The sequence below is a fragment of the Punica granatum genome, chromosome 1 (genome assembly GCF_007655135.1).
Source record: "Punica granatum isolate Tunisia-2019 chromosome 1, ASM765513v2, whole genome shotgun sequence".
Classification (NCBI taxonomy): domain Eukaryota; kingdom Viridiplantae; phylum Streptophyta; class Magnoliopsida; order Myrtales; family Lythraceae; genus Punica; species Punica granatum.
Genome location: NC_045127.1, coordinates 6,934,167 through 6,944,664, shown reverse-complemented (window position 1 = coordinate 6,944,664; position 10,498 = coordinate 6,934,167). Strand labels below are relative to the sequence as shown.

The window sequence follows — 10,498 nt, the reverse complement described above, 5'->3', positions numbered from 1 at the left end:
AGAATAGCCAATGAAGGCTTCTCTTGGTTTAGCAAAGAGAACGCTCCATGTCTTCTTTGCTAAACCAGCTTCGATAAATTAGACCATCTCAACGAAGATTGTATTTTTTACCGTGTTACTTGGAGGGAATCACCATGGGATTTTCAATCAAGCATGATCCTGAACTCTAGCGCTAAGGATTTGATTAACTTTGTTGTTTGCTCTCCACATACTTTTCTATCAAACTCTCTTGATAAGAACATGTTTTCTCTTTTTTGCAGAAATCACTCTTTACCAATTATGGAACTCGCAAAATGATATTTTGCATGTAGGAAAACCACCGGACCTCCATGAAACAATCAAGAGAATCAAAAGATCTTTTATGAAGCATAACAAGGGCAGCCGCAAAGCGGGACAACAAGAAGAAAGCTCGCACTCATCACCCCTGCAACTCACAACACCATAGGAACCCACAGGACCGGAATGGAGCATCATCAGTACGAACGTGGCCTGGAACAGCAGTAGATCATGCCTCTCGAGAGTCATACAGCACCCGAATAACCCACCAATACTATCATGGTTCCAGTTCTCTCATGAAGATAGACCACTCCAGGCAGAGGACCGAGCCGTCCTCCTCACCCTAACCATAGCTGCAGATAGAGGAATGACAAAGATTTGGCTACCATGCGACGCCTTACTATTAGTAGAAGCTATTTTGTATCCACATAACACTCCATGGTAGATTATGAGCATAGTTAAGGACATAATCTCTACTCTCAATCTCTTCTCGAAATGGTTATGTTTCTAAATTCATAGATCAGACAATTCCTTGCACATGATTTGAGCTAATTTGATTCAATGTCAAATTTTCATTCATTATGTACTTACAATGGGTATCTGAATCTAAATTCAGTCGCAGATGTAATTATTACTATTTATTATTAATGGAAATATCTTGTCCAGCAAAAAAAAAAATCATATGTAATGAAGTGTTCATTATATCGTGCATTTTAACAAATTTTATAACGCGGTTAATCGTTTTAAATTGTAGTCAAGTATGCCCAATATTGGAGACGTGCGGGAGCATATAATTTACAGCACAGAGAATTTCTTTTCAGCTTAAGATGCAAATTTTGCTTGCAAGACCAAGAAAATCACAGCAGTCAGTAGTTAGTTACCACAATCCCCAAGACATTTATGCAAAAATACCCCTCCCGCCCGCCCAATTATTACACATCAAATGCATACGTACATACATTTTCCACCCTGCATCCGAAAGGCGGCATTTCCCCTGCCTACAGTACACGTTTGCTAGATATAATCCTACAGAAGGTTCGGTTCCGCCACTGCCGGAGTCGGAAGATTGGTGAGAACATTGACCACCTCCCTCATGGTGGGCCGCCGGCAGCTCTCATCCTCGACGCACCTCATGGCGGTCTTGAACAGGTGGACCACACTCTCCAGCGGGTACCCGCTCAGCCTCGGGTCTACCACAGCCAAGACTGAAGCTGCTTCCGAGGGCTGAGAGAGCTCTGATACAGTCTTCCTAACCCATCTCACTATGTCAACCCCATCCCCAAAGTCCCCGACTGGCCTCCGACCTGCCACCAACTCCAACAGCACCACCCCGAAGCTGTAGACGTCGCTCTTCTCATCCACCTTCAAGGTGTACGCATACTCTGGCCGTTCATGTGACAGAAGTCAGTTTGAGGCATGCCACAGTAAAAATGAACATGAAAAGGGGAAAGACATAGCAAGACAAAGCTGGAGAAAGATTCTAACAATAGACAACCAGAAGAATTAGATTCAAAGAACAGAATAATGAGGCTGTAATCTCACAATAATTGCTTATCTAAACTAATGCATCGGTCGAAAGATGCAATTCCAAAATAGCCATAAGAATCGTTCAAACTAATTGCGTAAAGCATAATTGCAAGCACATACTCCCGCATCATTCTATGTGGATCACGACTACTAGGACAGATGAAAAGGTCGTTCATTCTGTACAAAAAGGTGGTAGAAGTTGTCTTTACCAGGAGCGATGTAACCATAAGAGCCAGCAACAGAGGACATGCACTCGGAAGCACCGGAGTCCTGCAAGAACTTGGCAAGCCCGAAATCAGCCACATGGGCCGCAAAGTCCGAGTCTAGCAATATGTTATTGGACTTCACATCCCTGTGGATAATAAGGGGCGAGCAGTCATGGTGGAGATAGCGCAGCCCCATGGCTGCCTCCACAGCTATCCGGTACCTCATCTCCCACTGCAAGTGCCCTCCCTTCGGCCCGTGCAGCAGCTCGCCTAAGCTCCCGTTTGACATGTACTCATACAGGAGCAAGTTTGTGTCCTTGTTTGAGACATAGCCCAGTAACCTGATAAAATATAAACAAAAACTCATACACAAATTCTAGGCAAAATGAATGTCAATCAAAACCACAGATCATCAATCATGTGCTGAGACAGGAGAATCAGTAGGTTCCATTATACCTGACAATGTTTCGATGCCTGATTTGGCCCAAGGTCTGAATCTCAGCGGAGAAGCCATGATCATTGCACCCACCGCCCCGCCCTACCAGCCGCTTGATTGCAACATCAACTCCGTATGGCATAGACCCCCTATACACAATTCCAGCACCACCTTTCCCAATAATATTCTCATCCTTCAAGCACTCCAACACGTCCTTTGCCTTGAAATCAAGCCGCTGGAACGCAGTAAGCTTCCAAGACCTTGATCTCTCTAATCGCCTCTTTCTCATTACATAAACGGTCACAGTTATGAACAGCATGACGGTGACAAGACCGGTTACTGTAATTATAACCTTCAAGGAAGTGAAGGATGTGTGATTCCGTGCAAAGCTCAGAGGGGACGGGCATGGACCATGGCGGGGTGAGCAGAGACCTGGGTTCCCTGCGAAGGAGCTGTCATTGAAGACCAAAAACTGGCCACCTAGGGGAACTCTTCCACTGAGGTCATTGTTTGATAAATCAAGACTGGTGAGGCTCGTCATGACACGAATCTCATCCGGTATTTCTCCGGTGAGCCTGTTCCAAGAAAAATTGAGCACGCTCAGGATCTTCAAGTTCGAGAGCCCTTTTGGAATTTCTCCTCCAAGTTTATTCCTGCTTAAATCGACCAAACCCAGAGTCGGGCTTTGAGAGATCGAGTCAGGGATCTCTCCAGTGAGCTTGTTCCCGCTAATGCTCACCTTGGAGAGATTCTGGGGACTGAAAAGCTCTGCCGGGATTTTCCCGGAGAATCTGTTGGATTCCAAGGACAGAGTCTGCAGATTCTTGAAATTCCCTATTGCGGGCGGTATTTCCCCGGAAACCCAGTTGTTCGAGACTGAGAGAATTCGCAACTTATCCCCTGACATCTCCCTCGGCAGCTCTCCAGAGAATATATTATCGTTTAGTTCAATTATCTCAGCTTTAGGCAGATTAAAGATCCCTGCGGGAATGGTTCCATTCAGCCAGTTCTTGGCGATTCGGACCTTCTGGAGGGACGGGCATTTGCCCAATCCTTCAGGTATTGGACCGAAGAAGTTGTTCTCCATTAGTATCAGGTACTTCAACTTCCCACTTTTGCAGAGGTCCGGAGGGATCAGTCCAGTGAAGTGGTTCGAGGTGACATCAAGCTCTAAAAACCGCCCGTTCCGCCCTAGATTCTCAGGCAGCTTCCATGTGAAGTTGTTCTCCCACACCTTGAGCACCTCTAAGTTGGGCAGGTCCCCAATGAACTCAGGGATCGAGCCAACCATATTGTTCCGGAAGAGATTGAGTAGTTTCAGGTTCTTCAGCTTGGAGAAACTCATGGGGATTTCTCCAGTGAGGGAATTGATGGAGAGATCAAGGGACATGAGGCTACCGAGGTCCGAGAGCTCCGGGGGAACGGTTCCAGTGAGCTTGTTGACTTGGAGGAAGAGAGTGTTCAGGTTCTTCAACTGGCCTAGGCTTGGAGGGATCTCACCGGAGAGGTTGCAATTCCCCATGTCGAGCACTTCGAGCTGGCTCAGCAAGCCGAATTCAGGCGGGATTCCGCTGGTGTAATTGTTGAAGTAGCCCAGGTAGAGGCCCCGAAGGTTCTTCAGCCGTGCAAAGCTCACTGGAACCTTACCGGTCAGGGTATTGCCTGTACAAACATTACGAGTTCTATAATCAAATATGTGCAATCAATCCAAACTGCTCGTCAACCGATCTAGTTACTCCGAGAAGTACTAGGAAGCATAAGCATCATGTCATGGCAAGCAAACAGCCTTGAACACGACACGGTAACATGTCCAAATTTCTGGTGCAACTTATGTTATATGTTACATTAAAAAAAAATGGCTTATTGTTCACGAACATAAAAATCGAATAATTCATTACCGAGAACGACTATAGATTAATTATTTAACGTAAAGGGACGTGTTTGATGAACGAGAAAAGGTGACAAATCTGGTGCTCAACATACCTTGAACGCCGAAGTACTCGAGGCCCTCAATCTCGGCGAAGGCCTCCGGGATTTCGCCGGTGAAGTAGTTCCCACCAAGATGGAGCTCCCTCAGCTTCTTCAGGCCTACAACCTCCACCGGCAGCGAACCCGTGAAGTTGTTGTTGTAGACGTCGAGGACCTCAAGCTCCGTCATCCCTGCCAGGATCTCTCCGGGGAAGCTCCCGTTGAGGAGGCCATTGTTAGAAAGGTTGAGGAGGCGAAGGGACGTGAGCTTGGCCATCTCCTGGGGAAGAGGCCCTGTGAGGTTGTCAGCGGCGAGCGTCAGGTTGACGAGCCCGTCGAGGAGGCCGATTTCCGGGGGTATGTAACCGAACAGGGGGACGAAGACCACGTAGAGGGAGACAACCCGGGAGTCACGGTCGCAGGAGACGCCGGAAAAGGAGCAGTGGGCGGTGGGAGAGAGAGAGGAGGGGTTGGGGGCGACCCAGTCGTGGAGGCCGGAGCCGCCGGGGCCAGTAAGGGCAGGCTTGAGCTTGAGGAGGACGTCGAGGTCGCTGGACGAGGAGCAGGCGGAGAGGAGCAGCGACGAGAAGGCAAAGCAGAGGAGGGAGGGAACCCGAGCCTGAGGGGACCCCATTCTAATCATCTTCTTCCTCTTCTTGGGGAGGACAAAAATGGCGGTTTTGCACCGAGCCCTGTTCGTCCGTAGAGATAATCAGGGAAGAGGATACGGAGCTGAGCAGCTAATATAGGAACGGAGAAGAGCAGAGCAGAGCATGGAGTGGGCTTTTAGTGACAGTGTCGTCCTGTGAACAGTGGGGGAGAGAGAGAGAGAGAGAGAAAGAGAGGGAATCGGCAACTCCCGCAAGTATCAAACTTGAAATGAATAAACAATATGCCAACAATGTAAAGTAGGATTCTAAATTATAATTATAAATAATTAAAGAAAGAATTACTTGTATTTTTCGTTTAGACGCTTCAACGCCCACTTAAGATTTTATATTTTAAGTCTGGTAAAAAAAATTCATTATTGGTCGACCTATATCGACTATGTCTTACTTTATTCCTTATTAGGCTAATCTAATTTCAATATGAATTTATCGAAGTTTGTTGGATTTCGAAATAACGATGGTGTACATCCACAATTTTTAAAAAAAATACTTCTATTTACAATTACTAAAATTTATTTCTTCACAAAAAAATGAAAAAACAATCATTTTTACTTATATTTGCAATAAATTTTGACATGATACAAGTTATATGGAGAAAATAAGACTCGTCTCTTTATAGATAAAATCCAAATTTTACGGTATATAATTTTAATTTTTTCACATAGTACAAAATTAATATGAATCCTTAAATTCCTATCATTTAAAATGAATCGTTTATTTTACATAATTTCTTTAAGTATTTTCATTCTTTATTTTTTTATTTTATCTCACAAACCTTCAATCGTATTACAAATCAAGATACGGTAATTATACTATGCCCGGGAAAGAGAAAGAAGAAATTAATGAAGAGGAGATAGAGATCGTAGAGGAGTTCTCGGCATGTCAAATTCAATGATTTTTATTTTCCTGACCTTTGTCCAACTGAGTCCTCTTGTCCCGCCTCTTCCTCTGGTCATCCCATAATCACCTTGAATGGAATTACTATTATTCAACAATACATGTTTTAGATTTACCGCTTAATACAAATTTATGATTTGAAACTTTCCGTGTTAATCAATCCTCGATCATGTTAATGTGCACGCATTCTGACATTCTTGCAAAACAAGTTTAGTTTAGTTTAGTTTAGTCTACGAGTAATTACGTACAAGGTTAATTTTACGGAGCATCACTGTGACTTAGCGGTCAGTCGCTCCCTTTTATCTAATTGCGATTAAACCGTATGATTAACAAAGTGGAAAATCTTTTATTAAACCGTTTGATTGAGTTTTTCGTAAACAAATTTGCTTAACTGATTTGGTTTAATATTACCCGTGACGCAATAATAAAAATCCATGTCATCAATTTGGATTTATGACGGGATTGAAGATTGACGAAAAAAATTATAGACAAAAATCACATTTTATATAACAAATGGACAAGATCGTAATTTTTCAAGATGTTTTTGAAATTTTAGAATTTATAAAAATGGACGGCCTAAATTAGATTAAGAAGAATTTAAGGACCCAAATTAGTTACGCATGATGTGAAAAAAACAAATATACACATTCAAGAATCAACTATAAATAAAAATAGACACCTATTAAGACGTTGAAAATTTCTACAATACAATCAATAAAATTAGTTATACCATACTATCAAGTAATTTAAAATGTATGTGAGTAAAAGTTAAGTAATTTATTAAAAAATTAATTAAAATCCATCAAAATACCTGTAATTTATTTCAAATTTTGTACAACTTATTTTTAAATTTGTACATCTTATTTGAAATATACATAATTTATCTTAGAATATGTGTAATTTATTTTTTTGTTAGTAATTTCCTTCCTTATTTAATTTACTAAAAATTCATATAACTTACTACAAATTGGAACAATTTATTTTGATCGTATGGTACAATTGATTGCACCATGGACCTTCCCTATTTATTACCATGGTTAACTTGCTTCTTTAGCTCCTCGTTGGCGAAGATTAATTACAGCGTTGGTCAATATATTGGCTTGAGCTAATGATCGGCAACTAATGAGGAACGTGAAAAAGAATCATGGATCCAAAGAAAAATAAACGAGGGTGGGAAATTTTTCAATCTAGTCAAGGACCCTTCAACACTATTTTGTATTTTCCGAGGGTATCATATTCCATTTCATTTTTTTTTGTGACTGTGTGTTCGTAGTTTTCTATGCAACTGCAGCTAATAGTATACACATGCAGTCGACTATCTGAAGGGTCTGTGAATCGAAGTACAATACAAATGAGTTGAAGTACGACATGCCCCAAAAAGACAAAAAAATCACTGAAGAGTTTGTGGCTGAACTATTAATTTTCCAAAAAAATGAGGGAATATGAATAATATAAACATCAATTGATTCAAGTGGTTAATATCTATTTCTTGTAAATAAAATATCATGTTTGAGTCTAGATTAATTGGGATCCATTAGATTTTTGAATATCAAGGTAGGGGTGATAATATGTGTTGTGCCGTGTTTAAACGGATCATGTCTAAATGGATTTGTGTCAAAAAGCTCTAAACCCAAACACGACACGTTTAATAAACGTGTCAAAATTTTCAAACACAAACACAAACACAAACACGACACGTTTAATTGCAAGTTGATACAAACACAATACGTCTAACCCGTTTAACTAAGCGTATCTAAATGTGTATGCATATTTACCTGCACGATATGACACTATTACATTTAGGTATATATTATACTTACATGATATGACACTATTAACTTTAATTATATATTACTACACGATTGACATGATAAAAACACCATAAACGAGTGATTGATATAAACAAATTTATATGATTATAGTGTACTTTCTTCTATAAATTGATACAATATGTGAAACAAATTTATTAACACGATAATACATAATATAAACGGGTTTAACCGTGTCTAAATAAATTATAAGAGTTGAACCCCTTTAAACACGATTATTTATCGTATCTCAACGGGTTTGACATATTTAGACACGAAATACATTTAGTCTTAATTCAAATTCACTTCGCTCCGTGTCGTATCTATATCGTGTTATCGTGTCGTGTCAAATACTGTTGGTCCTATATCAAGGCATTCACTTATATAATAAAAAAAAGAATATAGTAATCACGTAATGAGAATCGAATATAAAATCTCAAGATAGTAAACTAGAAAAAGTAACATTGTACTACACTCCTTTTTTTTTCGTATGAAGATTTATTTGGTAAAGGTAATTTTTGGATAAAATGGGCATGAATTAACGAGTAAAAGAAAATTTTGACAGGCTTTGGCGAAACAATTTAATGGAAGACTGCTCTGACCGTCTTACGGCGTGAAGGGGTCGTTTGATTAGACATTAGACAGGGGAGGAAGGCAGGCAATGCAATCATAACGCTCTGCAGTGACCTTTTCCTTCCCGCCAGTTGTATAACCAGCGTCCATGACCGTAAGGCGTCTAGTCAAGTTTTTATTTTACTTTTTATTTTTTCCTAATTTCTTTTTCAAATTTTACGTTTTACGAATTTATCTTTTTGTGGCACCTGAAGAAGGATGTCGTCTTTAATCCAGGAACTGTCGTTCTTTTCATGATACACGCGGGAGAGAATCCTAGACGCGATTATCGGCAAGACGCAAAGGTAATCACTAATCAAAACGAATGAATTCCTAATTTCTTAGAAAATATATATATATATATATATGTATATTCTTTTCTTCTGACAAAATGGTAGAAGAATTAAGATATTAACCTTATGCCAAAAAAATCCAACTGCCCTAATCATGTGTTTATTGAATTTATCATCGTGAATAGAAAGACCATGTCTAGTGCGGACAAGTCCTAACATTACAATCAAATTTCACGTCGAACTACAATTTTCTTATGATCTCGGTTTATAAGTTGTTGATCGGGATGCCTCTCATTCAACTTTGGAGACTCATAAGTCTTGGGAGACTCGAAGAATAAGGCAGGAATCGAGGGAAGTGATGGAGAGGGAGTTGGAGAGCCATTCAGTAGCTCAATACCTTCTCTGCCCGTGCTGCCGTGCTCTATTGCGGCATCACCTCGAAAGGATTAGGCAGATTGCTCCATTCGCACTGCAACAATTGGTGCTGCGGTGCCATCCAAGAGGCTAGAAGCACCAAAACTGGGCAACTCGAACTGCGATTCTGGAGACAATTCTATGTTATTTTTCAGTCCGATTGACTTGGATTCATCTCCTTTGACGTAGTTTAGAACTCCTTTACATCTCTTCAACTTTTATCTTGTAAACATAACCACAAAAACCACATCTTTGAAAGATAAGAAGAAGAGAGGAAATATAGGGTTCTTGCAATTTGGAACTTTTGGATTCTGTACATGACCAATGGTATGTACACTTCTCCCGATCTTCTAGTGGGTTTTTTTTGTGTTCTTGCACCGTGGATGTTATCCACTTCAGATTTTATCACGCAAATCTTGGTCTCTCGATTCTCATCCGTCTTTCTACTCTACTTTGTTGCTTGACTTCCTCGCGTTTGGGATTCTCAATCTTGAGTTGTTATTTTCATATTGTGACGACGTAAACGGCCCATTCACCTGGAATCAGGTGCATTAGTGTTTTGTTGTACAAGTGTGGTGCGGCATCACAATGATCCATATTAAGTGAGAGTTGAACCTGAGATGACCCCTTTATAAAATTACAATTGAGATCATGCAATTAAAACAATTTCAATATAAACTAGCTTATAGGATCGAAAATTACAGTTTTTGCTACGATTGAATTTCTTCATTTTTTTAGCAGACATGCCTAGCAGGAGAATGAAAAAGAAGCAAAACAAAACCACGACGCAATTTCCATGTATGAGAATCAAACTCAAAGCAAAGTTGCTTGTGATAATACTAGCCGATGATTAAATCTAAAATGGTGTTTTAAGTTTTCTGGTTTTCTTTTCCCTTCGGGACAGCTTAATGGAGGATTAGGGGTGACGCAAGGCAAGTCCTTTTCAGGGGTGATAATTGAATCCCGAGCCGGGTTGGGACAAGACTGCGCCCGGAGCAAAGGCTTCGGGTGTCGTTACCCAAACAGACACCTTCCCTTTCCTTTCGCCTCTGACTCAACTTGGCAGGGAGCTGAAAGTCTTCTCCTCTTTTTGTTTTTAGCACTAAACAGACCTCACCAATCAGAAGACCCCCCGTCCGCCAGTGGGCCCCACCCCTCACCCAGTTGGCCATTTTCACCCGACTGGAGAAAAGAACTTTGCTGCAGAAGGAACAGTGGGGCAGGGCAGGGGTAAGGGTGAAACTGATGGGGAAGTTTCTGCATTGGGATTTGCATTTCTATGCCTTGATGGGGGTGATTCTCAGTAACTTTTTAGGAAATTTTCACAGTATCAATGGGGGACGGTAGTTTAGATCACATCGATATTGAATCGGATAAATTTGCTCCAATTTGC

At 40.9% G+C, this 10,498-nt stretch overlaps 1 protein-coding gene across 1 annotated transcript; it reads right to left on the bottom strand.

Annotated features, from left to right (window-relative positions):
- Window positions 1–1,070: 1,070 nt before the first annotated feature.
- On the bottom strand, window positions 1,071–5,257 carry LOC116192298 (receptor protein kinase CLAVATA1). Its single transcript, XM_031520815.1, has 4 exons — window positions 4,429–5,257; window positions 2,466–4,107; window positions 2,013–2,350; window positions 1,071–1,658 (listed from the first exon to the last, which is right to left on the bottom strand). Exons 1-4 carry the CDS (start codon window positions 5,054–5,056, stop codon window positions 1,303–1,305), a joined length of 2,964 nt encoding a protein of 987 aa, XP_031376675.1. The 5' UTR covers window positions 5,057–5,257; the 3' UTR covers window positions 1,071–1,302.
- Between the last annotated feature and the right edge of the window lie 5,241 nt (window positions 5,258–10,498).

What these genes read in the sequence shown, in the direction of transcription:
- LOC116192298 (XM_031520815.1), bottom strand. Translation starts at nt 5,056, where the DNA reads ATGATTAGAATGGGGTCCCCTCAGGCTCGGGTTCCCTCCCTCCTCTGC. An exon ending in AGGCATCGAAACATTGTCAG is followed by an intron (nt 2,351 to 2,465) that starts GTATAATGGAAC and finishes ATATTTTATCAG; the next exon opens with GTTACTGGGCTATGTCTCAA. An exon ending in TTATGGTTACATCGCTCCTG is followed by an intron (nt 1,659 to 2,012) that starts GTAAAGACAACT and finishes ATGAACGGCCAG; the next exon opens with AGTATGCGTACACCTTGAAG.